The sequence below is a fragment of the Mugil cephalus genome, chromosome 5 (assembly GCF_022458985.1).
Source record: "Mugil cephalus isolate CIBA_MC_2020 chromosome 5, CIBA_Mcephalus_1.1, whole genome shotgun sequence".
NCBI classification, from domain to species: Eukaryota; Metazoa; Chordata; class Actinopteri; order Mugiliformes; family Mugilidae; genus Mugil; species Mugil cephalus.
In genome coordinates this window covers 19106725-19134336 of record NC_061774.1, presented here as the reverse complement: position 1 = coordinate 19134336, position 27612 = coordinate 19106725, and the positions used below count along the sequence as shown (strand labels likewise).

Here is a 27612-nt window from a genome sequence, read left to right as displayed (position 1 = left end):
CAGAATAAGATAGTGATCACTTTGACGAACAAGCATCCATTATTATGACACGCATTCTCCTTCATAGCCCGCAGTTAATGATAAATGATAAATCACCACAGCACCACCGCGATATTTTTAGATGGGGTGGGAGATGAATGAGGTTATGATTCTGGCCTCAGTGGTCGGTGTAGTCACCGAGGGGCTGGCTGTGCCCCTCCCTCCCCTGACTGTAGGTGATGGCTGATGCCGGTGGTCTAGCAGCAGAGCGCTGATCACTATTAACACAGGACCGCCTCTCAGGCTCACAGCCCATCTCCCTGGTCCCCACTCACCGGAAAGCAGCTCGGCAGCTGCGAACAGCCTGCGCACAGCCTGCGCACAGCCTCTCTCTTGTTTGCTTTGAGGAGCTATTGGCCTGAGAGTCGGTCGGTTTAAGGGAAGAGGCGAAACACCGACAGGTGTTGACTAGCGGGGAGAAATCGCGGTGCAGACTGATGACGATGATGATGGTGAGGATGATGCATCTCTTCCCGTGCCTTTATGAATTACAACGCGTAGTGTGAGGAAACGCAGGGGCATCTTTTTTTTTTTTTTTTTTCCTTCCCACATTTCTTGCCTAACTGTAATGGTGGATTTCTTGGTCAAATTTGAGGCTACGTGTCTAGACGTGGAGGTGAATACCGCCCGTAACTGAGAGCACATCTCAGCATCGGCCCGCAGCGCTGCGCCATGGCCTTGGATGTCCAGACTTGCGCGGTGTTTACGGTGATCGCGGTTCTGGTGCTTGTGAACGTGCTGTTGATGTTCATCCTCGGTACTCGTTAATGGATCTGCGCTTGGGGCCCGGTTCGCAGCGCACCGCACTTTCAAACAGGAGAGGAGAGAAAGGCAGTGCGCGTTGGTCGAGAGCGGGGACACCCGGCGCTCCATCACGGCTACGCGTTGAAATGAATGACGTTGGTACAACATAATGTATTTCTGTTTCCCCCCCTCCCCAATCCCTCGTTATGTCTTGTGTCCTCTCACCGTTTGTGATAGCTCCTGTTGTCTGGTGGTGGTCGTAGTTGTGCGGATACCGATCTGTGATGCTCTTACCGTTTCTGTGGTGACTGGAAATTTCATATTCCCCGCATATAAACACATCCCCACGTCGATCTCCCCCTCTCCTCCATGTTGTATTTGTGTGGATTATGCGCATTGGTGAATTTTATTCTCTAATAATTAGATTTTAATGAATCTGCTGGTGTGCTTTTAACCACAGCCTACTGCTGCGTCAGGACTTGTTTTTCTATTGTGATCCACACTGTAGCCTCATCCACAATATGGCAGCTAATAGCCGTGCAGGGATCTCTCCACAGAAGTTAATGTGGTATTTGCAGCATATCTAGCAGTGCAAGTGAGAGGTTTGTGCTGCTGATCACAGACTCAGGAGGATCATTGTAATCTCAGCTGCACAGTAACCAACAGCAGGCAGGGCTAGGCCTAATAAAGGAGGGCCTCCGTCACTCCAGGTTTCCCCCATTTTAGAATCAGCTAAACTCAGCTCCCATTTCATAGCCCCGATTATTCACATTTCTCCCGTTGGCACCGTTTCAGCGTGGCACCTGCTTTCGTAGCCCACGTATCGTTGCACCTGGTCACTCAGTAGTGACAAATGAAAAATGTATCATTATATCTGTGTTTTTCTCTGAGATGAAATGTCCTCCAAGTGAAAAAGCTTGTCAGGTTGAGGAGACAAAAAAAGTGCATTTGTCCTTTTTCTTTTAAAGTCAGTGGCAAAGGCCTAATAAAGGATTGAAGGCAGGTGTCATGAATGTTGAATGAATGTCAGAAATAGATATGCTAAAAGCCTATCCAGGAGCCGTCCATGACAGTCCTATTAATAGGAATGTTAGGCTGGCCAGGTTTTTTCTTTCTTTCTTTTTTTTTTTTTTTTTTTTTTTTAAAAATACTGTGCTCTGTCACACTCTCTGCTAAGTGCTATGTGTTTTCTGTGTGTGCAGTGAAGTGGCAAATGCTGCACTGTAGGTGTAGAGAGGAACGTTATGCAGACTTGTGTCATGAGCAGATACCTCCATCACATGCCGTGGCATGTGGGCTTGTGTTTTCATCGCTGCTTCGCCGCATGAACGTGCTCCCTTACGGAGACCCCCAGAGGACTGTAAACATGCAGCATGTCCATAATGTCACAAGATCGCAACGCACATTGCGGTGCTCGTGGCTCACGGTGACGACACGGCGCTACTTGCAGATGTGTGACCGCATGTCAGCATGTGAGAATGTACAGTAAGAGTAAGTAGTGCGTGAGAAGTAGTCTTGACTTGGTATCGTCGGCTGCTTCTGTTTGAATCTGAGTCCTGCACACATCCCGAGTGTTCACACATTTGTAATTCCTCCAGGGCAGGTGCCTTCTAATAGAGTTCTGTTAAATGCTGTGCAGTCAGAAGTGTCAATGTGCAGATGGGGGTGCGCGAGCGAGACGTCGGTGGCGTGTGAAGATGTGTGTGTGTGTATTTCTCACCGGTTTTAGGCAGAGCATCTTTGATTGGTTCCCAGACTCAGGGTATAAGTGTATTACATAACAGGGTTGGCAGACACAGGGAGGACGGACCGTGAGACTCGCTCGGTGCGTCGGAAAAGCGAAGCCTCTTTCTGGAATACAGCACCTTGTTACTTGGCATCTCGGGGCTCAGCTCTCACGGAGGATCAACACCTCGACTGCTTCCAAAAAAGGGATTCGCTTATCATGATTGTATGAACCGGACTTCTCCATGCATACACTCTCTGAACAGTTACATGCCACAAACATGGTAAGGCTGGCTAAAGGTGTGCGTGTGTGTCTTTGCTTGGGGATGCTATAGGAGCTTTGGTGCAGCTCTGCTATGGCTGGAGACAGAGGAGGATGTTGGAATGCAGTGGATCTGCCAGTGCAGTGAATGCTGATGTGTTGCGCTGCAAAGATGATATAAGCAAGTGAATCGGCTTTCTATTCTTACATATTTCCCTGTGTTTCCTTGCCGGGCTCCGCGTCTGTTCCTGAATAAGAAACAGAAAGCACTGTCATACATTTCAAGGGACAGATTTCTATAGGGATGGATTCCTCTGCATTCATTTGCATTGACCCAAATACAGGTTTTGCGGATTACAGACGGCTGTTTGTTCCTCTGATCTCAAATGTTAGAGCTGCAGTGTGACCATAACGATAACACAGGTCGTTACAGCCGGTAGACACCCTGGCAATGATGAGTGTGACGAGCAAGTGTTTGTGTCTGTGTGTTTACTGTGTTCCATTTGATCAAGCTAGGTATGGGGCTGTGCTAAGGCAGGAATGGGGAAGATTGATTATGTAATGCTTTTAATTTATTCAGACATGTAGAGGGAAAGGGGATGCAATATATCGGAGAGGGCAGTGCTGATCTCATTAGGGAGATGGAGGGATGAGCGGAAGGAGAGGACTGAGAAGGGAGGAACATTGGCTGTGAATGGATCTCTATCTCTCCGTCCCTCGCTCCCTCTGTCTGTTGCCTGTATTACAACAGATTGATGGGGGCTGGAGAGATTGTGCTCGTAGTGAATGGGGATGAAAATGGAGTGGTGCTGGAGGGGAGGATGGGCGGGGGGGGGGGGGCAAGATGTAAGGCTGACCTTAGTGCCAAGGCTCATCTGCTCTATGGGCCGTTCTGTGGAGCTGTTTCAGGCAGAGCTCAAGGCATCAGATGGCGGCGGTCGAGTAGAACTTCCTCTGGCTATTCCTGCGTGCATATACGTTTGTGTGATAGCTGGTTTAAATCAAATTCCTTTTCCCGAATCAACAATGATTTTTTAATGTTTTTGAGCACTATTCATCGGGCCTGTTTCCATGGCAGCGTGACACATGTTTTTGCGGTAATCCTCCTCTCTTCCCGTAGTGGAGAGCTTTGAGATATAGGCTACAGCTATTGTTACCCCCAGCTCCAAGTTCAAAGTGATTCCTTTCTGAATAGATCAGCTCAATGACGCCTCTGATATGAAACCTGTATGCAAAGGCCTCCGGTTTGCAGCTCTGCATTTTACACTGACGTGGAAACTGTCACTTTCAGGCAATAGATTTGTGATTTTAATAATCTATAAGAGTAATTGTTATTCAGTCTTTCTGGGGGACTGCTCACACACACACTCTCTCACACACACACACACACACCTAGATTTGGAAATATTGTGGTGCATCCTGAAGTGTCCTTGCCTCATCCCATCATCTTGTCAATACCAGTGAAGCATCCTCATCTGTCACCATGACGACGGCCGTTCTTTCCCTTCCAGGCATGGATGTCCCTCCCTGTGTACACTCCTCTGCCCTGATTGGCTTACACCCCCTGTAGCTTGTCTCAGTGAGCCGTCAGGGAAGTTGGCTTGTCTACAGGTCGAGGGGCCAACGTACTTGCTGAGTCTGAGAGCTCAGGTCCTCATGGGATCTCCTCAAACAAACACACACACAATCTGTTGTTTCTCGTGGACATTTATACAAATACACTGCAGAATGATCAGGTCGAGTTTCTCAGGCAAAATGATGTTGCGCGATTAAAGACAGAAAACAATTAGCTCAATTTAAAAGACGATGGAGGCTGCGTTTGATAAAGCAAACTCTCTAATAAAATACAAACTAATTTTGCATCCACCCATGTGACACCGCTGTCTCCAGGGCCTTTGATAACTCCTCACCTAGAGCCTAAGCATCTCCTGTCAGGCTTGGTTAGCGCTGGCTGCTCCGTCCACAGCCCCGGGGACTGGATGCACGGTTAGCTCTGGACTCGAGAATGCTGATGAACACTTCTGTGGAGAGAACAATTGAAACAAACAGTTGGGACTGTGCCACGGACGCACACGCAGGTTTAATGCATACAAAGTGCGGGCTGCACGTGTGCACGCATGCATCGGCGTGCACTTCTCGAGACAGCGGCTAAACCGCGAGCGTGATGGATGGCGAGGCGGTAGATTGATGATGTCGGACTCGGGTCCGTCTCAAGAACATTGTCCGCTGTTTCTTATCCTTTAATTAGAGCAACTTTTAGCCTTTCCAAACCCCCCGAAGAATACTGATCACCTGACCGTCTTCCACGCCTTTACTACACAGTCGCTGCGCACTCTGCTCATGTACAAGCGCACAGTGATGCAATTTAGACGTTTATTTTCGGGGGGGGCGCCCATAATGTCCATGTTATTTATTCATGTTTTCTAAATCAATAGAAAAGATTTGATGAGTCATCTGTCCATGTTTTGTGGAAGACGGTGCTGCAGATGAAATAACAAGCCCTGGTGACAGCATGAAGGAAGGGAGATTATCCCTTCACATTTGTTTGCTCCTCAGCATTTATATTACATTAACACATGTAATTATTCTAATGTCATAATGGGCCAATTACCGTCCCTGTGTGGAGACTGGTGCTGTGCTTCTGAACACCGTGTTGTTTCTCCACTAATGGCTCTGCCTTTTTTGTGTTGTTGTATTTTGTTGTGTTGTACCATGGTCTGTGTTGGCTATTGTGTTGTTCTATTTGCAATGCAGTCCCTAAGCTGCCAGTGGGCCCTGGCTTTGAGGGTGTGTATTTGCATCCATTAGTAATCTGAGTGGGTTTCACAAAAAGGACTCACACAAGCTGAGGCCAAAACGAAGCGTGTTACTGTATTACAATCAGTTTAAATTTGGTTTATTTACTGTTTAAGATCACGCCGCTCTGTAGCTATTGACGAACGTGTGCCTTTCGTTCCTGTCTCAGTAGCTTCACGTAAAAAAATATGAATAAAACATAAGATTGCACGTTGTCTCTCCCTCCGATTTCTTCAGTTGATAAGTGGAGGTTCAATCGTCAACGCTGAGGCGGTATGGGACCATGTGACGATGGCGGACCGGGAGTTGGCGTTTAAGGCCGGGGACGTCATCAAGGTGCTGGACGCCTCCAACAAGGACTGGTGGTGGGGCCAGATTGACGAGGAGGAAGGATGGTTCCCTGCCAGCTTTGTACGGGTGAGTTAGCTGCAACCATGGCTGGCCCGCGACCATAGACACAACAGACGCCCACGCACTTATAGAAACGGAGGCGCGGGAACATATGCGCACAAGCTCATAAATACACATATTAGAAAGGACACCTGCATAATCATTGTGTCACATGCCCAAAACACACACACACAATGATATCCTTGCTCCGACGACGCACTATTAAATAATACTTTATTTAAATAATACATAACACGCAAGAGATCAGAGAACAGCAAGCTAAGAGCCTTTAGCGGGTGTTCAGGGACGACCAAAGATGCTGACGAGCCCCCTTTACAGTTCGGTATCACCTTCAACTCCTACCCCGCGATTCGAAATTTACAACATCGTCACGTTACACGGTGATTATGTAACACCACTCATGTCTTGTAATCCCAAACTGTATAAACACACAAGTCTGATGCAACTACTGCATGTTATTGCACACTTTCTTATACTTCTAATTTATTCCAATTGTACTCCTCTTAGATGTTGGACTTTCACTGCATAGCGACGGATGCTCAGAGAATGTGATTTTCAAAGTCCTCCGCTGACAGTGGCCAGTTTCTCTGAGCTTACATGTTGAATATCTGGGAGCATGATTTTTTTTTTTTACATTTTAAACAGTTTGGGAGCGAGTCCTTCCGAGACTTAACAAAGTGTGATGTGACGGCATATTTGCATTGCACCATACTACGAAAGTGGACTTTCACTGAACCTGAACTGGGAGCAATGTCGTATCCACCCTGAATTAAATAATGTAACGAGTGAGGAGGTGCAAACAGCATTTTAAGAATCGCATCCTGACAGACACAGGGAGTTATTCAAAGCAGAGCAATTACATATTTCTTTGAACGTGCCTGGGGGAGACCTTCATCGTAATAAAGAAAGAATTAGCGTCCTTGCTACAGGTGGAGACCTCCCACAGCAGAGCAACCCTAACCCCCCCCCCCCACCCCCAACCACTCCAAGACACTCCTCATGGCCATTCCCACCTGTCCACCCTTCCATATTCACTCCCGAGAGGGCAGGGCAGACAGGCCGACTGACTGTCAACCAAAAAGTATCTTTCTGTTCTGTCATTCTCTCTCTCCAAGGTGGAACCCCACCCTCCTCAGCCCCAAACAAAACAGGTTTTCTATATCAACCCCATAGCAACTCCACGGTTCCAAAACACCACGTCAAAGGTGCGTTCTCCCAACTTCATCTACCCATCCAGCCTATCCGCCCACCCGCCCGCCCGCCCGCTCTAGTCTGTCCACGCAGCGTACCCTCGACATTACCAGACATTAACGTACCCATGATGTTGTCACATCATTCCTCAACGGGGTCGATAGAAAGGCAGAACTGATGAGTCAAAAGTAAAGATAATGTGACATGTCTTCCTGACCGCCTATACTAAAATTCTACATTTAGTTCACGTAGATGGTTTTTTATCATATTCGTTCTTGTTAATATACACCGTTATTTCTATTTCTAATATGGATAATATTCTCCAGTACTCTGTTTACTATTGACTCTGACTATTTCTCAGTCTTAATGCTGCGCTACTAGTGCTAGTCTGCAGTCAGTGCTCTACCACCCGTCACTCTGCTTGTCTGTGGCGCTACATTTCCCATCTTGTGTTTGGCATTCTACCCGTCGGTTCTTTGATGTTCTCTTGGCAAACTGTGTGTCATCAGGTGTTGGCTGCTGGGCATCTGAAACCACGCTCACTTGGCCCTTTCTGTGAGCGAGAGTGGAATAGGCTGTGTTTGTGTGTGTGTGTGTGTGTGTGGACCTGTGTGCGTGAGCGTATGTTGGGGAGTTCGTGCTTGCGTGAGGAAATCACGAGGTGGTGTGAGAGTGAATGTGCATGCTTATGTGTAGGGGGGGGGGGGTTATTTGAGTTACACACAGGGCCAAAGTTTGGCGCTGAATATCCTGACAATATCCTCAGTCTCAGGAAGAGTATTTTTTTTATATATATATATATATATACCCTGGAGTCGTTGGCAGTATATCCCTCACCTTTCTGACATGCTGGACCACGAGTCTTACTCACTGTCCAAACTGCCAGAGACCCTCTTAATGAAGCTCTATGTGTGTGTGTAAGATGTGTGTTTGTGTTGCTGTGTGTGTATTCATGCTCATACTGAAGACAGACTGGTGCCAGTTTGAAGGAAAAGTGATTATAATAACAATTATTATGATGAATGTTTTTACTAATATCTTTTTTTTCCATCAGATTTAAACACGTAGCGACGTACATGTCTCACTCAGGCGCTTGTGGCTCTTTGTGTGGGTGTGTGCATGCATGGATCTGTCCTCAGCTGTGGGTGAACCAGGAGGACGGTGGAGCCGAGCCGGCCGAGGGGACCAGCGAGGTGCAGAACGGGCACCTGGATCCGACCAATGACTGCCTGTGCCTGGGCTCACCTCTCCAAAACCGAGACCAGATGAGGGCCAACGTCATCAATGAGATCATGAGCACGGAGAGGCACTACATCAAACACCTCAAGGACATCTGCGAGGTACTAAACGCGAGCGCATATACACAGCTGTCCCTTGCTGGAGGTATCGTGGCGAGAGGCTGAATCAAGCCGCCGTTTTTTTCCGACGCCACCCGAGCATTTAGTATGAATTCGTAACACTCCCACATTCACACTTTCATTCCAGGCATATTTTTTTTTCTTCTCTCGATTGCAAAACAGTCCAAAAATAATGGTCTTTTTGTTAAATGGGAAATCACAATATGTCAGCTGTACACAGGAGTCCTGGCAGTCCCGATTAAATTTGTCATTATGAATCATGCCCAAGTGACAAGCTAAGATTCACACCTAATAAAAATAAATAGATCTTCTGTCATTTGTTACATTTTAAGCATCGCAAGCCTTTCAGAAAAGCTGAAATATCATGCCAAACCTATATTTGAATCTTAAGTCTGAGCCTATGATTAAGTGTCATTTAAATGTACCTAAGTCAGATATATATCACATGTTTAAATAACTAATTCCCTAATATGAATATGAATTAATATGAATTAGCCTTTCTTTAAATGTTGTTTTTCACGGATTCTGTCTGCATCTTAGTATGTGTAGGCTTGGTTTCTATGGTCTTGTGGTAGATGCATAGATGTCGTATATTAATGTTGTTCTTTAACTTGTGTTTATGATCATGACTAAGTTATTAATGACGCACTTCAGCTGTTTGAAAAAGTTACTGATCCATCTGTTTCACCAGTGATACTATGCTCAAACAAGCTTTTAATGCATGAAACTGACGTTGATCGACTGTAGGAAACGGTTACGTCCAGCGCTCATACGCATTCACAAAAAAGTCAGCCAGAATCCAACTAAAATCCAGTTTGTCCCCACCGGCCCATTTCATGTGGGCACAGCAGCCATATCAGATTACAGCACAACATACGCTCGCATGCCAAAACATTTGGTGCACCAGTGAAAGCATCAGAGCACCGGAAAGTTGGTAATTCAGCTGTAAGATCATTTTTAGAGGATGTAGTTTGTGGTGCTGTTAAATGAAGATGAATATATTCGTATCAAGATGAGATTTAGTTCAAGACTGTAACATTTGAGTGCAGACCAGGAAGTGAGTGTAGATTTCCAGCACTTTGACTTTGGGGTGGTTCCGAGTGAAATTTTTTGCTTATCTAATCATCTGTCCTTAATCCTCTGTATATCCTTGTTTTTTTTGGTTTAGTTTTGTTTGTGTTTTGTTTTTTTTACAGCTGAAGCGCAATGTTTAAAAATAGTTTCAATAAAGCAGAAATTTCACCTCTTCCCCTCCACAATCCACACTCGGTAACGGGCGCATCCTGCATTTTTGCAGGTTTGCATGAGCTAAACATGCACAGGCAAGCGGTGGAGTAAGGCTGATGGATATCTGAGCTTAGAGAAAGATGACGAGCCGGTCAGAGGGGAGATTTATACTCTGCCACGAGCATTGTCAAACAAAGACGTGGTGGGTGGTTACAGTAGATTGTTCGTTAACTTTGGACAAGCACAATCAAAACGACTGCTCGGCTGATGTCATAAGGGCTATTTGTCATAGAAGATTTCACGGCTGTAATGGCTGGTTGCTAAGGTGGATGCCTCCTAAGTTGCTATACAATAAATACAGGGCATTTGTTTGTTTGGATCCATTCCCATGTTTCTCAAATAGAGAAATTTAAAATCACAGCTTTATCCCTTTAAAAAAGTTAAATATTCCAACACAACAGCAGGGAGAATTGTGGGTAACTTACAGCAGATCCTTTTACAAAAGGCCAAAGATTGAGGGCATTAAATGAACCAGTGTCCAGTGCAGCAGTGCCACAGCTCAGGGCCTGGTTCTCTCTGCAGGAAACGTTACACATGATCTGCTGCACATAAGCTGCATCATATTCGCGAGCCTCACGGTAGTTGTAACCCACATTTTTTGCAGGGCTACTTGCGTCAGTGCAGGAAGCGCGTGGACATGTTTAATGACGACCAGCTGAAGGTCATTTTTGGGAACATCGAGGACATCTACCGCTTCCAGATGGGTTTTGTCAGGGATCTGGAGAAACAGTACAACACAGAGGAGCCGCACCTCTCTGAAATTGGGCCGTGCTTTTTAGAACATGTGAGTATTTTTCTGCTGTGGTAATAAAAGCGATTATAAAATAAAAAAATGATAACAAATAGACTTATATTGCGGTGTCCAGCCAACAACGGATATAATTGCTGTTAATTTAGTTTGGGCCTATTATCTCAAGATTTGAATGTAATTATCTTGTTATCTTGAGATAACATTTATGTTGAGGAGATAATTAAGTCATCAGCAAGTAATTTATCTCAAGATTAGGTAACAATTACATCATTTGCTTGAGTAAACAGTTTAGAAGTTTAGAAACCTTTTTAGCCTCTTTTATCGGCTTCCCAGCATATTTTATTGTCCGCGCTATTGTTATTATCTTATATTATCCTCTCTGATCGTGTACCTCTCTGCTTCTTTACACAACAGCAAGATGGTTTCTGGATCTATTCAGAATACTGTAACAACCATTTGGATGCCTGCATGGAACTGAGCAAACTGATGAGGGACGGCAGATACCAGCACTTCTTCGAGGCCTGCCGCCTCCTCCAGCAAATGATCGACATCGCCATAGACGGCTTCTTGCTCACCCCCGTTCAGAAAATCTGCAAATATCCGCTCCAGTTGGCCGAACTCCTCAAATACACTGCACAGGAGCACAGGTACTGCGCGCCACGGATTCTATCTATTGATCGTGCTTCACTTGCTCTCTCCCTAAAAGAAAATGAGCCGTTACTGATGCATCGTTGTGTTCCAGATGCATTGTGTTGCATTGCAGCTGTTGCAGCTGTTGGGTATATTCCACTGAAGCGGTAATTATCCATGCATGAACTGAAAACTGCTGTGTTGCACTGTTTCACCCGCTTTCTGCGAAGGTTTCAGAGGAAAACATTCACATTCGGGAACCTCATTTGCATTGGAAATATATTCTACAATACTGCCATTCATAAGCAAGTCATATCATTTTCATGTTAATACAAGCCCATATGATCATTACCCAGAAACGTGTATATAAATAGATGTTAGGTGAAATGGCAATCGGGGCTTTCGCTTGCACCTTTTGCGGAGAAGCGGAGCACGCACTCAAATCGTTCGCAGATGAGCTCCCATGCACGTACGGGAACATCCAGATGTGCGAGCTCATGTGTGCAAACCCGCAGAAACACGGTGCGAGTGATTCCGTGCGTCTTAGCCAGCTCCAGGTCATTCGCAAACCACGCGTTCTCAGCCAGAGAGGGACAGGTGCCAGCTCTGCCAGCGAGGCCTGCCAGATCACAGTGTTTGACTGTTAGGAGCTGTGGAGGATCTGCCAGATATAGGCCTCTCTCTGTCACACACACACACAACACTGTCACACACACGCATTATCTTCCAAAGTGAGGATTGGATCCGCAGCACATCTAAGCCAGAGGGATAAATCCAGCTCAGTTAGCGTAGACACAGTCAGAGTTAACGGCGAACAGAGAAAGTGGCTGATTAGAATTAAATAGCGGTGTTTTATTTTGACTCCGTTCCAACACACTTACTGCTGTTACTTGAGTTTATAACCCCTGCCCTTTAATAGGCTACTTTTTTTTTATCATTCTCTACCTCAACATTACATGTGTTTAAGTGGCCAGCCTCCAAGAGCTGTAACTTTAGCCCCTTTAACACCCCGGAGTAATTACGTGTGCACTGTGTCTGTAGCGACTATCGATACGTGGCGGCGGCCCTGGCAGTAATGCGGAACGTCACTCAGCAGATCAACGAGAGGAAGAGGAGGCTGGAGAACATTGACAAAATCGCCCAGTGGCAAGCGTCGGTTCTGGACTGGGAGGTACGTACAGTAAAAAAAAAATCCATTTATGTTAGCACATGTTAGTCATCTAATTCAAACTGAACAGGATCTCGGCTTTTACACCCAAACATGACACTACATTATATGATTGGCTGTCAACATATGCAGCAAGAATAATCATACAATACTAAAGGACACAAATAATATAGTTACTCTTTATTCTATTTTTGCCCTTTCTCTTGTCCTGCCGTTGTCTTATGTTATCTCAACTGCAGCCAATATTGGATTTCCCATAATTTATCTTTATAGGACGTTTTACTTCCACTGTTTAATAAACAGAAATTCTTTATATGAAAAAATAAAAACTCGTCTGATCCTTCAGAGCCACAGAAGACATTATATAAGTGTTTCCACAGGCTGTGGAAAAGGGTGGGGGTGCTACCCCATGTGAGTAAACCGTCATTTATTTATTTCTTAACAGTTTTTCTGTGTTTTTTTTGTCCAGGGGGACGATATCTTGGACAGGAGCTCGGAGCTCATCTACACTGGGGAGTTGTCATGGATCTATCAGCCGTATGGACGCAGCCAGCAGCGAGTCTTCTTCCTCTTTGATCACCAGCTGGTCCTCTGTAAGAAGGTACGCTCCCACTCTCGCTCTCATTTTTGTTCCAGTTCTCGCTTTTATTTGAAGTCTTGATTGGGTGAAAAGGAGCCGATGCGCCGAAGCGCACCCCCGGCTCGCGGTTTTTTAAAAAAGTCGCCGCGTCACATGGGCTGTGACAGACGCGCTCGAAGACAATGCGACTCCTTACAACCGTAGTCAAGAACTGCGCACGGATTACATAATGCTGTGAGAGACACACCAGCCCTCGGTGAAGATGCGTTCAAATCCTCAGCGCCTTTCACAAAATGGAGCCACGGTATTTGGAGCTCGGATGCACCGGGGCTGTGCTCTCCTGTCAGACGAATCTTCACGCTTGGCTGGGGCCTATGCATACACGGACAGAAAAACACAAATGCAGACAGACATTTAGACACAAATACGCGCGAGAGGTCGAATTACTGATTCATCGCGCGCACACTTACGCACAGAGGTACAATCGTTTTATTACAACCCCCACAAACGCACACAGAAAATAAAGAAATATACATGCCTTTGTGTTTTTCTGTGCTTCCATCTGCCCTCTTTCTCCCCCCCCCTATCACAGCTGAACATCTCTGGCACCAGAAATGAACTCCAGTAAACACACACACCATGTGTGCATGCTGTTCTGGTCCACTGGCTAAAGGCAGCTCTAAGACACGCTGAATTATAAATTCCAGTCTTTGTTTTACTATTACTTATCCAACATCCTCTGTACAACATGTGTAATGTATTTCAACAGGCCTGAGGGGATGTTAGGAGCACGCTGCGTGTAGCCTTCCATCTTTTCCTCTCATCTCTTCCTTATCAGCACAAAGATGTACATCTCTACATGCATATTAGAAGACACCTGATGCTTTGTTGCTGTTAACCTCGTTGACCTTATGGTGCGACCGGGGGTTTATTTCTTCCTAACAAAGACGTCACAGTGGGGATTGTTTCATAAGCTGGTCAAGGTTAATTGCGGTTGATGATATGAGCACATATTGCGTTCTTGTGCATCTTGTATCCAACTGTTATACAATACAGTGAATACAGCCGCAAACGGTCAATATATCAATTAACTGATCAGAAAATATGCACATTGATGACCCTTCCTTAATTAAAATTCCAGCTGGCTCCTCAAATGGGAATGATTCCTGGTTTGCTTGTTTAGTTATGATCTTAATCTAAAGTGGAACATCTTTAGGTATTGAACAGTTGATCGGACACAGCAAATGAAAAGTTTTGCTTTTAAACGTATTCATTTGTGAACTGAGAGGATAACGTGCACATTAATCAGTAATAGAAACGATCGTCCAATTGCGGCCACGCCACTGCCAAGAAAGAAAGAAAAAAAAAAACACATGGCTGGCACCATTTGTGGTAAACAAAACCGAGCACTGTGAGCTTTTTTACAACAATTGCATATCGCAGTGGCGTTGTGTGGGTATGCATTATTTAGTACCGATGTAGTTAGCAAACTAGTAAGTGTAAATGCCAGCGTTTGAAACAGTATTTTCCATCTTTGTTGTGACGTTGAACGAGCAGCAGATTTAATGAGAAATATGGCGTTCTGTAATGTGTGTGTTTTCATGATCAGGCAGCAGATGGAAAGGGTTGCATAAGACAGATTCTCAGGAAACTAAGGGACGGATGCTTTTTGACACCTCTAAGGTGCAGCTAACGCACACACACACACATACACACACACACACACATACACACACACTAACAGGCGTCCTTCTCTCCCCCTCACCAGGATTTGATACGTCGGGACATCCTGTACTATAAGGGCCGCATCGACATGGATCGCTACGAGGTGCGGGACGCCATTGACGGGCGCGACGATGATTTCAACGTCAGCGTGAAGAATGCATTTAAACTGTGCAACAAAGACAGTGAGGAGATCCACATCTTCCTGGCCAAGAAGCCGGAGGAGAAGATCCGCTGGCTCAGGGCCTTCCATGAGGAGAGGAAGATGGTGCAGGAGGATGAGAAAATCGGTTAGTCATGCACTTCTCTGCGCCTCCCTGTTCGGAAAGCTTTAGTTTCGATCACAGACGACACTGTGAAGCTTCAGATACGTCACCGAATGTGTTAACACCAGCTCTGATCTGCTGTCCTTGTGTGGAACATCTGTCCAGCATATAATGCTGTGTACCTTTGCTGTTTAGGTTTTGAGATCTCTGAGTACCAGAAGCGACAGGCAGCCATGACAGTGAGAAAGGTGACCAAACAGAAAGGTGAGGCAACAAGAAGATATCAGGTGATTTCCCTTTTTTTTTTTCTCGCTGGTGTGCTCTGTCTTCTCATCGCTGTTTACTCTCCCCTTAACCTGCTCTCTCTTTTTTGGTTTTGTTTTTTTAACTTTCGCACCTTTTTTATTTTTTATTTTTTTTAACACATACCGTATTTATGAATGGACCCAGACTAGCCTTGTACTAAGTAAGCTAGAAAAGCCAAGAGGATTCATGTTTTCTCGCTATAGTACTTTCCAAATATTTTTCCCTTCGAGTTAAATGTCTGTCAGCCCATACACGAGGATGACTTGATATGAGTTATTAAGCAGCTGTTAAGCATCAATGAAAAGACAGAGGGCTGTTTGCATGGAGTATTGAGTTTAAAGGATGATAGCGGTGTTCGTATGCGGGTCCTGGGTTATGCTTGTCATGAAACGGTTTAATGCCACAGACGACTGTTTGATATTTTTTTTTTCTTTTACTGAGTTAGTGCAGTTGTTACCGCCTCCATTTCAAATTAAAAGCATATTACCAAAACAAAACCAACACACAGGTGGGCATATTTAAGTTGTCGTTTCTTAACACTGCATCAAACATGTACAACATTAAGACTAAAATACATGGCACTTTGATGTTAGCTCGTGTTTAAAAACCATGACAGTGACAAATCGATCCTTATCAACAGCTGCCGACTATCTCAGTAACAGGAGAACATGTCAAACGAGTTCTTCAAGACGATAGTTCCTGACAAAGCATCAACGACTGAGGACCCGCATGTCCAAACTGCTGGTATCATCCTTTAAGGTTTAGCCATTTTAGTGCTAGGCTAGATGTTTGTACATTTACCATTAATGATGTTCTTGCCAGTTGCACAATAAGCATGACCATCCATTAAGGTATTAATTAACTAATGACCACTGCTGGAATGTTCTCTCTGACGTTAGGATCCCTGTAGATGTCTGTCAGAAGTAAATGTTGTGTGTTTCTAAGTGCTGTATGTGTACATGGCTGGCACAAGGTGAAGTACTCTCTTGAATTTCAGATTCATTTATAGATTTCATCTTGAAAAAGAGGGCCATGTTGTATGGACATGGTTTGAAAATGATAAAGGTATATGCATTAGAGTTCTCCTTAGAGCTAGCACAATAAGATGCCATGGCAACTGCTAAGCAGCATTGGGAGGTGTTGTGTTTAACGTTGGCATTGGAGCATGCGGTCACTGTCCAATCTGTTTACAAGCATTATCTTGACTATCCAAGATAAACAGGTTTCACTGACACAAATAGATTGAACCCTTCTAACTGCTAAAATAGTGGTGGGCAAAATGCCTGTAAAAAAAAAAAAAAAAGAAAAGAAAAAGACATTGTTTCTCATCTTTTCATTTTTCCAAGATGCCATGGCAACTTTTGAATCTTTCATCTCCAAATATCGATCGTATCTATCTATTACTTACACTAGCATAGTTGTGATGCTTGTAGACTGTAGCTAAATGACATTGTAGAGTGTAGTTAAATGCATATTAACAGCTTTCTGTTGGCTCTTATTCCGCCACTCTTGTGTTCTCAAGTGTCAGAGGTGCTATTCAAACAAACGTGCTGTTAACAAACATGGAATAACAGTGTCCCCTCGTCCAAATGCCTGGCCTCATCATCGTGTAATCTGTTGGTTCTCTTGTTTGCCCGCTACAGACCTTGCTTGAATAGCATCTTAAGTCTCCCTTGTGTCATTGCAAGAGCTGAATTCCACTCAACTCTCAATTCAGCCGTCATCATATGATCATACTGTATCATATCTCAGGTTTAATATGCAGGAATGTTAACACCAAAAGGCTCATTTTGTGCGTCTGTGTGCCTGTTTTCTGTGGAAGCATGACTTGGTGTTGTGTTGTTGTGCCTGTTTCGGATACATTACTGATGATGTTTCCTTTTTGCTATCCACCTCCCTTCTTTTTCCTCTTTTGCTTTGTGCCCTGCACTGCCTCCTCACCCTCCCCCCCCCCTTTCCCCTGCTCTTTTTGCACCTGCCTTCCTAGGTGTAAACAGGTGCACACCCCCTTCATACCCGCCCCCCCAGGACCCACTCAGTGCGGGGCAGTATGAGGTTACGGAGGACATGGCACAAGGGGAGGTTTTTGAATTCAGTCAATCCAAAAGAGGCCAGGCTCCTTTCTGGCAGAATTTTAGTAGATTAGCTCCATTTAAGAAATAGAGATACACAGACTCTTCCGAAGGACCAGCTATTTTTCTTAGAAGCACTAAACACTGGATTATCATGATGAAGAAAAACACACATACACAAGAGACATTGAAGTTAAGGACCAATGTTAATATAGAGCGCCGTTGGAAGCAGCAAGAGGACTGAAGACTTGGATTTAAGAAAAAAAAAAAAAAAAAAATATTGAGAAAAATACAACTTTACAATTCATATATGTTAGTAACGTTCTTAGTTATCATGCTTCTCCTGCTGAGTCAACTGTCACGAACTTTTTCCCCTCGGATTCCGCACATCCATGCCATCTGAATGTCCTGGAGTTGCCGAGATTGTTCAATGATTTCGTTTTTAAATCCATCATCTGGAAGAAAGAAAACAAGACAGGTCATTCCTAAGGTGGTGGTGTGATTGTGTCCTAAAGCTGAGATCTTGCTTTGCTGCTATGTGAGATTGTCTGTTGCATTCTTCCGAATGTGCGATTGATCACCGACGACCTCGGCCGCTTGCCCGGGGTGCGCGAAAGACCTGCCGAGCTTCGTCACGTCTGAGTTCATCCAACCATTGATCACAGACCGATCAGGCCATCTCTGCTCCACTGACGTCTGCGTCCGGATCTCCTCCTCTCTCTCTCTCTCTCTCTCTCTCTCTCTCTCTCTCTCTCTCTCTCTCTCTAGCTGTGTGCATATAATACCCCCCCCCTCTCCTCGCTGAATTTCCTCCTCCTTCTCTGCATCCCTCTTGTCCTCTCTATCTCCCTCCATCCACCTGCCTCTGTGAGTCAGTGGCTCTCACAGGAAGCGTTTCATTCTTTTTGGAAACTCGCCATTGGCCATGATGCGACGGGTCAGGGAACAAATCAATAGTCGGAACATCAATAGAATATTTACATCCTCCCACCGACCACTTCTGACAGGGTATTCATATCCGATCACGCCGCGTGTCTGTGCGCCGCACTCGACGGAGAGCTCGCCGCTCAGATGAAACAGCTGGGAGCGGGAGATAGGCAGGCCACGGTGCGCCTGCCTCGTTTCTCACAGCCCCCTACCCCACTCTCCCCAGAGACCACCCCTGTAGCACTGTGCTGGCAGCTCGCTGGGTGCGTTTGGAAAAGAGCACAGCCTACCTCCAGAAACGAGAGGCAAAAGTGATGCGTAGGCCAAGGTATAAAAACATCTCTTTTTTTCGCGTCAGCTGTCAAAGACTTCTCCGGTGAATTATTTCGGTTTGCTCTCACTGTAAAAGAAAAAAAGAAAAAGAAAAAAAAAAAAGCACAGCGCACATTCTGAATTCTTGTTTTCTCTCTCATTTGAATACGAGCGATACAAGCGTGTGATGCTGCAGTGTGAGTGAGAACCCCATCCAGCACGGGAGGGTGGCTCAAAAAGCGGTTAACGGCGGGTGCAGTGGACGGAAAATCGGGAGTTCTGAGTCAGGGCTGCAAACACTGCAGCAGTGCTAGCCAGTACCGTAGGGAGGCGGAAAGGTGAATTTAATCCGTAGCATGCAGGTGTCCTCTGACAGATTCATGCATCTCCACAGACTGCAGCTTCAAATCTTGGCTCTCTGCCCCCCCCGTCACGTTGTTTTTTCCAGATCTGATCCATGTTCTGGCACTTAGCTCTGGCACCGTTAAGTGATTTACAAAGGACTGTGGCCTGATCAGATTGATTTGTTTAATCAACAAAAGTCCCCTGAAGCTGCTGTGTGCGAGAGCCTGCTGTAGAGGCGTTAGGAACAGAGAAGATCTGAGGAACGGAGGAGAAATCCCCGCGCGTCATGAAGGTGTATTCTTTTTTCTACACTCGGAATGTAAGTGAAACATCTGTCCACGGTTCGTGCTCATATTTCGACCTCAGATGCAGAATTTGTGTTGAATTATATCACCTGATGGACAGTACATATACAGTATGACAACTTGTGCAATGTGATATATCATTATATATCTTCACTATTCACTACAACGTGATCTGAAAGAGTTATATATTGTTCTATGTCATTTGTTTGCCTTCTTATAGGCCTTATAACCTATTGGAAAAAAAAAAAGACCTTAGAATTGCTTTGTATGTTGTGTAATTTATGTTTTGTTTCAGTAAAGAAAGTTGAGAAATGGGTGAGTCGGCTGCTGGTGTCTGTAGAGATGGCTCCCAGTGAGATTGTTTTGGAAGATAATTCCCTCGTCTGGCACAGCAAAAAGATATGGTTCCCAGGCCATGATAACCTCAGGTCCCGTGCTACGCCCAGCCCCCTCCCCCCTCTCCCCTCCCCTCCCCCTTCCACTCCCTCCCGCCTCCCTCCTCGACACGACCACCAGTACCAACAAACAGACGCAAGCATGCAGGCAAACAGACGAACACACGCGCGCGCACACACACACACACACACACACACACTGACACGTAATCATGCGCACTTGCTGGCCCGTTCTGCTGCGGAGAAGAGAGATGCTATCTAACAGTGCCTTCCAGCATTCCACTAGTGATTATCTATTCAGTTTCACAGGCAGATTTGAATTAGTCATGTATTTTCCCTTCAGTGCATCTCTCACTCTCTTCCTTTCTCTCACTGGGAATTCCTCGTTCCCTTGTGCACGAGATCCACTCGGACAGAAACTTAGAGGTCAGGCCTTTTCCATATGAGTAGATACTGTGCCGTCTGACTGAAACACTTTTAACACCTTATTATATTCTATCACATAGCAGCAACCTTATTGCACAAGACGAGTGTCAGACGTTTTAGGAACTACATAGAATTCCTTGGTTGTTATTTAACACGCTGAGAGATTTCATTTGAATATATCGTAGGAAATGATTTTAACTAGTCAAGTTAGGTTTCACACTCAAAGTATATTATTAACAGTGAGTTATGCGTCAAAAGAAGAATCATCTATTTTACCTTTATCAGCTACACACTGTAAATACTGTAAAAAGAACAGATCATATATTTGGATATCGGTATTTTGCGTTGGAGACGAATGTTGTTCCAGTTCTAGCGTGCGGTAGACCTCAGTACCAGGTAAATGCATGCTTGTGGCATCCAATATTTTGCATGAGACTTAAGGCAACTCTTAACAGATTGTTTAGTTTCATTTAACTTCCAGCTGAATTTACTTTTCCTCACTCATTCGTGAAACCCACGCCATCTCACTAAAGGGAGTTCTTTTCTCTGTCCACCTGTCTCCTGCTCACTGCACGTTACAGGTTGTAGCTTCTGTTTTTTTGTTTTTTTTATTTATTGTCACGTTGAGGGGGGCATCTTTCCCTCACGCTGAACCTGTTGATAAAGTGGAATAAAAGGCACTGATGTTCTCGTTGCCCAGATAAAATGGGTACTGTAAACTGTTATTTTAAGCCTTTCTTTTATTTGACTACAACCTACATTGTCATGCTTCTGACTGCTGGTTACTATTAATATTATTTATATTATTATTATTATTATTATTTTGGAATGCCAATATCTGCGGAGCCAAAACGGGTAAAATCATTTTTCTATGACAACAGTGAACCAAATAGGAGTTAGCTCTGATCATGGCTGTTTGTGTATAGATTTGTAGTCAAGCAGAAGAGCTGAATAAATTCGAAACCTCTCGGGGTGAGCTAAAAATAACCATAATCCTGAAGACACACACTCACACACAGTGTTTCATTGCAATTCAGATCATGCTCTTGTTTCTACTTAAGAAATGATTCTTTGAAGTACAATGACTTGACGTTACAAATTAGTTCCTCGCTTGTATTTATTGACAGCAGTGTTAAACAGCACCACTTTTGGCCTCACTGTTTCAATGATGTACATATTGGTTTTATTTTATTTTTTATTCGTCTTATATAATTATCAACCCGACCTTGTGCTGAGAGCTGAGAGGACAGCCTTCTGTGCTTTTTTATTTTTTTTTTTCTTTACGGTCGTATATCCAAGGCAGCCAAGTTAGCAGGCTGTCACCTGAAGGCATCCGAGTTCGCTCACATTTATGTAATTCCTTTTAGTCCGGGGTGTACTTGAGCCGCTCACATTTAGTGTCGCAGCATCTTCCGTAGGAACTCCTCACAGTTGGTTTTGCAGTCCTGTGTTGCTTCACAATAGCCAGGGTCTTCAACGAGCCATATCTTGATGTGGTGTTCAATGACAACAAGGTTAACAGAAGACTGACATCCCAACATTTGGAAACTACTCATTGTATATTACCATCTAGTTTGAGGTCTAGATTTTCTTTTTTTTTTTTCCTGTCACAGAAGAATTTACTCACAGTATCTGCATCCTTTATCATCATATGCAAACTTTTGTCTTTTTCTTTCTCGCCGGCCTTTGAGTTTGATTATTTGTTGTAGAAATGGAAAAAAAATCCTTAAAAATAATGCCTATTCAATCCAGAAACTGTGAATGGGAGAGTGGAGATGTCAACTGTATGTACATTATATGTTTTGATGTAATCAGAAGCACTGGGAATATGTTGTACTTCGCTGTAAAAAATAAATCCATATCTGATATAGCTGTACTTTTGTTGAAAATAAAACCTCTACAGAAGTGCGTGTCGAGGCGTCAAACTGTGTGCGGGTGAGAGCATTGTGCCGAGTTTCCTGCCACGTGACGTCACGTCCTGTTTGCAGGGCCCATTCCTGACAGCTGACACATTAACTGCTCCTTGATTTATCACAGAGGAAACGTTCAAAGGCATCGGATAAATAACATCATCAGAACGGCACTCGCAAGTCACAAATTAGAAATAAGAAAGAACCCAAAACCCCACCACAAATGGTAGCCTGCAAGTAACTAATCAATAAATAATGAGACTGATGCAAATCTGAGCTCCCACTTGGCCGCGCTGAAGTGTAGGCAGTTCACTCCGCTTCCTGATGTTTTGAAGTACAAAGATGCAAGGCTGTTTTTCCGACAAGATCTAAGGCATCCTGGTGTGACGCAGACAGACTGTTTGTGTGTGTGTTTCTTCAGCTGCGTGTGGATGTCTAAGTAACAGCCGTGAAGTAAAACAGGATTGTCTAATATCACCTGTGAAAATCTAAAGAGCTAAAGGGGGTGCAAAGATTCACAGATGATGAAAACGCCCGACGAGAGGCCTCTAACTCGGACGAGCACAATGGGCAGTGTTACTGTGGTCTCTAGTGGTCAACTGTGGTGTAACACTCTTCAATGGAGCGACACATTTTCCAACATGGAGTCCTTCAGGATGTTCTTTGTAGGCAAACTAAAATTATGTAAGCTTTGTAGCCCTAAAGAATATCTGTAGAAACTGTGCCCCATCTGTAAATCTGTCCTCCGTCCCTTCCTGATTGTAGTTAAAAAAGTGTTAAAAAGCTAGGAAATCAGTAATCCAAATATGAGTGAACAGCACAGGGGTGTATAAAAAAAAGGCACTGTCTAAATCAACTAATGCAAACTGTAGCATCACAGGAGTTCAGAAGTGTCGTGCTTCAAGAAGTTCCTCAGGATGAGAGGGATGTCCAAACTGTCAATTGCCGGCTCCTTGTTGGCAAACGGGAGGTATCTTCGAATTGCCAGCCGGGTCTGTGACATCAGAGTTTTGGGACACCCTGGTGCGGGAATAGAAATGGACAGCGTTTACTTTTTGAGCAATTCTACGTTACAGTGTGTAGCCCATGTCTGTGAAGGTTTACAGTCATCCGTGTCAAGGAGTATCCAAAAAAACAAAACTGAAGCAAAGGAAACCGGACTTGTCAGGTTTCTTGAAGACATTTAGCTACCTGAAACGCACGACTAAGGTTTGTAATCCTAGTTACTAGCATCGCACACTCTAGTCATGTGAGTTTCAGGTGAGCCCCAGCCCTAAATAAAAACCTAAACTCCAGTCATTTCAAACTGAAGAAGACACTTTGATGAGTGGTGAAAGGTCTTCAAGGAACCCAGTTGCCTTTGTTCCTGCTTTGTTTTTCTTTGGACATTGCAGTGTGTATTGAATCTACTATCTCACCTCTCTCCTTGATGAGCAGAGCCAGAGCTTCAGTCTGCTTCGTACTTTTGTCAATGGTGAGCATAGGTAAGTACACGTTTGCCCCAAAGTCTATGAGGAGCTGAATGTACTCCACCCCGGAGCCGTAGTGGAGACACACCTCCAGTACCGTCTTTGGCTGTTTGATCCGGGCCAGCATCTTCTCGTCTGTGCAGTTGTAGTTGGGGTTGGAGCCGTGAAGAAGGAGCAGCTTAAAGCAGTCCAGGTGTCCATAAACGGCCGAGATGTAGAGCGGCCCTCTGCAGGCTGTGGCGTTGGAGGCCCACTCGGGGACTTTGGGTTTGACGTCCACCTCGGCTCCGAAGCGCAGCAGCTCCCTGAGGACGTCCACGTCGCCGTCCCGGGCGGCGGTCAGCACGGGGGAGCAGTTGTTGTACTGGCTGCCGTTGGGATCGGCTCCGGCCCTCAGCAGGGCCACCACGCAGTCCAGATGTTTCCCACTCACAGCTGTGAACAGAGGCGTCTGGGCCTTCACGTCCAAGCTGTCAATCTGGATTCAAACACGGCAACAGGTATTAACAGTATGAAACACATCCTGGACAAACAACAGAAACCAGTACTCTACCCACATAGCACTTCAGCTAGAAATCACAAATCACATTGTTGATGCCCATTCAAAACAGTACCTGGATATGTAGTTCATTTTTGTGAAGGGTGATGCACTTTACTACATGTCAGTGAATGCATCATAGTATAGTCCTTTATACCAAAGCTAGAGGTTTCATTAGGTTGATTATAATACCAAATTCTTTTTCTTTCTTTTTTCTTCTGTCTTTAGTCCAAGCTGTCACCTTCAGCTCAGTATCTACACAAGCACTTTACGAGCTGCTGTCCCCTGGTCACCAGTGAAGGGAGTTCCACTGCTAAAAGCTGCAGACACAGTCAGTCACAGCGGAGTCAGCACGGTTGTTTCATTCTTAAAATCTCCGTCAGCGATTTGTTTTGCTCGTGCACAGAACCCCTCCGTCACGGAGGACGCTTTTTACAAAATGGAAACAACCACAGAATAGAAAAAGGAATGGAAACCCAGAAAGCTAAAAGATGATAAATGGCTGAACTGTGATAGAGTTGGATAGTTGTATTCTGTGGGCTTCTAGTCACCACTTTAATTTTACACTGCAAAATGTGATCTATTGTTCATATAAAATTGTGAATCAAAGCAGATTTAATACCCAAAGTGAAGATCTCATTTTTAATGAATGCAAAAGACATAAAAGAAATAGCTTTTTTTTTTGGCTTTCAAATAAAACACAGGACAGCTGAGTGCGGTATGTCATTTTGGTAATTAAGTAGGACACTTATGTCTCTTACACCCACGAGAGGGGCTCAGCTGTAGTGTCCCTCCACACCCACTCAAAAACCCATCTCCATAACGACAGCATTCTCTCTGAGCCTCACCTCTGCGCCGTGCTCCAACAATAATTCCAGGCACCTCAGGTGTCCCAGAGCGGCGGCAGTGCGCAAGGGCGTTACCGGGACCCCCCACCCGCTCCGAGCATTGATGGACTTCCTGTAATTCTCCTGAGACAGAAGCTCTGAGAGGAGAGTCACATTGTCGCTGCTCACGGCGTTATTCAGGGCCTGACACGGCCCATTGTCCTCATCCTCCTCCTTGGGCTGCAGCAGGGAGAAGATCTTGGAAATGTCCATCAAACTCATGTTGACAGCTCGGCCCAGAACCATAATGTAACTCCAGGCGAGAGCAAGTCAAAGCCTTCTCATCTGCGACGACAGAGAAACACCGCGATACATGTGATGAGTACATGGCTGGGACTGATTTTCTATATCAGCAGGAACATGAAACAAGCCAGCTTTTTTTGTCATGAACATGCGCTGCCACCACAAATCAGTTTGTGTCCACACCCAGCAGCAAACGAGGACTTGCGGCAACCAGACACCTACCTACCTCGCGCTGACTGCTGTTGCCGATGGTTCCGACGAAATTAGTGGAGAAGTTTTAAAAACTCCATCATAAGTCACGTGGAAAAAAAAAAGACTTGTCCTCCAAGGAGCGTGTGATGCCTCCACAGCAGCTATGAGTTGTGAAAAGTGTAGTATGTGCACATATGTGTGTGTGTGTATGTGTGTGTGTTAACTACCAAAGGGGCCAGAGCTCCTGTCTGGAGGGGGCTGTGAGGGCACTAATTTTAGGCCACAGATGGGTCTGGCTAAACTTCCATTCTTGGAGAGTGGAGACTGGTTTATAATTAGAAAGGCGATAGAACTGTGATACTCACTTGGTGATTGGTGAGTGTGTGACTGTGTCTGTTCCTGTATCGGGAATAAATATTAAATAAATAGGCAGGTCCAGTGTGTGACATGTTCTACACCATGGCTGCACTCCTTAATCCCCAGCGTGCACATAACACCCAACACAAGACGTGCAATTAGTATGTTTCAGTTCAATTCAAATCACTTTGTTTGTCCCCACGGGGACCGGTATCATGTGTTTTATTATCACCCCGCTTCCCCTGATTCACACCAGGGCAGCCATTTTAGTAAGTGTCGACTGCGTAACTGTCAAAAGCCTTAGAGGAGAAGCCAGTCAGCTGTTCCCCTGCCAGACCCACCCGTGTCCTCATGCTGTCCCACGTTTAGAAGGGAGCCTGAGACACACCGCATTCTTTCGGCAGATGGCACAAGAGCCTGGATTCTTGGCATTGCACAAACACATGACGCCGTTTTATTTATTTATTGGAGCACACAGAGATGCTCAAACGGACGCATGTTCCAAGAACACTGTCGAAATCATAGCAAATGTCGCAAAGGAGATACAACGGGCCTTTTCACAGCACGTTTTGGCCACATTAGCGTCGCCGATTCTTTTCAAGTCTCCCAGTGAGGCATGACAGTGAGCCGCTGTGAACAATACAGGCCCTGAAACCACAGAAGCCGCACGGTACTTAGCTATCATTCATTTATATTATTTACCAGTGTGCATTTCCTGCTGTGAAAAGGATAGTTGGTGTGATAATTAATTGCTTTTTTACTATGATGGACACATTCCAGATAAAGCAGCACTACTGAAAATATGGCTCTGGAGTTCCAGCGAGTCGTGCCACGGAGTCGCCGTGTGCACTATGCAGGAGGCTTCTGCACTGGCAAAGCTGGTGTGATAAAATGGTGTGCAGCCAGTGTTGCCAGTGCAGCCGGTGTTAATGTTATCAATCACACTTGCGCTGTTGCCCGCTTAAACCTGTCGAAATAAGCCTGTCATGAGAAAGGATCTATTTGCAGCAAGGCGGTGGAAAGTCAATCAATCACAAACATTTGATAGTCTGTAAATTTAAAATGAGCAGGCAGAAGATTGTAATTAAAAGAGACAAAATACAAACACTCAGTAAGAATGCTTAAATAACTAAATTAATTTAATAAGATCGGCGTCCATTTCATGTATCGTGCTATTCCCCATGTCGGTCACCAGATGGCGATAGTGGCGCACTGATATCAGGAAGTGGAGCTGTAGTAAGCGACGACAGGATAAGTAAACAAGCTGAAAGCCATTTTCTCAATGGTCAGTGTTAATGTTGCAAACTGTCACTATTTTACCAAACAGCCAGGCTGACTTAAAGAAGGGCGGCTCATTTATGACATAAAACCCCCCATTGTTGCGTTTAACCGAGCAGCGATAGTGAACTGCCCCGCGGGGGTTGCATTTTGTGTAAAATGGTCGAGGAAGAAGCCTTGAGAAACCAGCGCAGAGCAGTGATGACTCAGGGGTAGAGGAGTCCAGAGCCCTCAGAGAGGCTGACCTTCCTCTCATTGACTGTTCAGGGCGCAGACGAGGCCAGACCTCCCTCAGTCCGTGTCCACGAGTGAACCAGCCTGTCCCCTTTCAGCCCATTGCAATCCTGATGCTGCAAACAGCAAGCAGAACCCCGTGTGACTCAGCCCTGGCATGTGGCCGCTGTTACGTTTAAAACCCCATTTTTCCTCCTCCTCGTCTGTAACGAGCGGCTGCAGAGGTGGAGCTCCGCGGCCCCGCTGTCTGCAGCGCGTGTGAGCAGGAACGGACTTCTCTGGCCTTGAAAGCTTTTTTTTTTTTTTTTTTTTTTTTTAATCAGGAGGAAGAAGACACAACTATAGCAACAAACACTGGGAGGGCAGACAAAACACACACTGGAGTAAGTGACATCAAGCGTAGATCAGCTGTGGCACAAATCTGACAACGGTCCGAATAAAAGTTTCGTCTAAATCTGATCAGATTCACTCCCTGGCATCACGGGA

The 27612-nt window shown here is 45.1% G+C and overlaps 2 protein-coding genes across 8 annotated transcripts in view; one reads left to right on the top strand and one right to left on the bottom strand.

Moving 5' to 3' along the window:
• Positions 1–21923, top strand: part of LOC125008684 (spermatogenesis-associated protein 13-like) — a 40152-nt gene extending 18229 nt beyond the window's left edge. For 4 of the 6 annotated variants that reach the window (XM_047586035.1, XM_047586034.1, XM_047586040.1 and 1 more), the window contains 10 exons: positions 5804–5983; positions 7093–7182; positions 8308–8508; positions 10418–10597; positions 10979–11211; positions 12236–12365; positions 12832–12963; positions 14711–14954; positions 15126–15194; positions 17224–21923. In XM_047586035.1, the coding sequence (XP_047441991.1) occupies positions 5804–5983; positions 7093–7182; positions 8308–8508; positions 10418–10597; positions 10979–11211; positions 12236–12365; positions 12832–12963; positions 14711–14954; positions 15126–15194; positions 17224–17399 (1635 nt within the window). In that variant the 3' untranslated portion in view covers positions 17400–21923. Of the gene's footprint in view, positions 1–5803; positions 5984–7092; positions 7183–8307; positions 8509–10417; positions 10598–10978; positions 11212–12235; positions 12366–12831; positions 12964–14710; positions 14955–15125; positions 15218–17223 lie in introns of all 6 variants that reach the window. The other 2 variants (XM_047586038.1, XM_047586037.1) reach the window with 2 other exon arrangements.
• Positions 21298–25496, bottom strand: LOC125008685 (ankyrin repeat and SOCS box protein 12-like). Of its 2 annotated transcripts, none has more exons than XM_047586042.1 (4): positions 25288–25496; positions 24784–25107; positions 23347–23875; positions 21298–22948 (listed from the first exon to the last, which is right to left on the bottom strand). In XM_047586042.1, the coding sequence occupies exons 2-4, from the start codon at positions 25066–25068 to the stop codon at positions 22803–22805; spliced, it is 960 nt and encodes a 319-aa protein (XP_047441998.1). In that variant the 5' UTR covers positions 25069–25107; positions 25288–25496; the 3' UTR covers positions 21298–22802. The 2 variants fall into 2 exon arrangements, with proteins under 2 accessions (XP_047441998.1, XP_047441997.1); XM_047586041.1 differs by having other exon boundaries at positions 25292–25495.
• Positions 25497–27612: the final 2116 nt, after the last annotated feature.

What these genes read in the sequence shown, in the direction of transcription:
- LOC125008685 (XM_047586042.1), bottom strand. Translation starts at nt 25,068, where the DNA reads ATGGTTCTGGGCCGAGCTGTCAACATGAGTTTGATGGACATTTCCAAG. An exon ending in TGTTGGAGCACGGCGCAGAG is followed by an intron (nt 23,876 to 24,783) that starts GTGAGGCTCAGA and finishes GTTTGAATCCAG; the next exon opens with ATTGACAGCTTGGACGTGAA. An exon ending in TCTGCTCATCAAGGAGAGAG is followed by an intron (nt 22,949 to 23,346) that starts GTGAGATAGTAG and finishes TTCCCGCACCAG; the next exon opens with GGTGTCCCAAAACTCTGATG.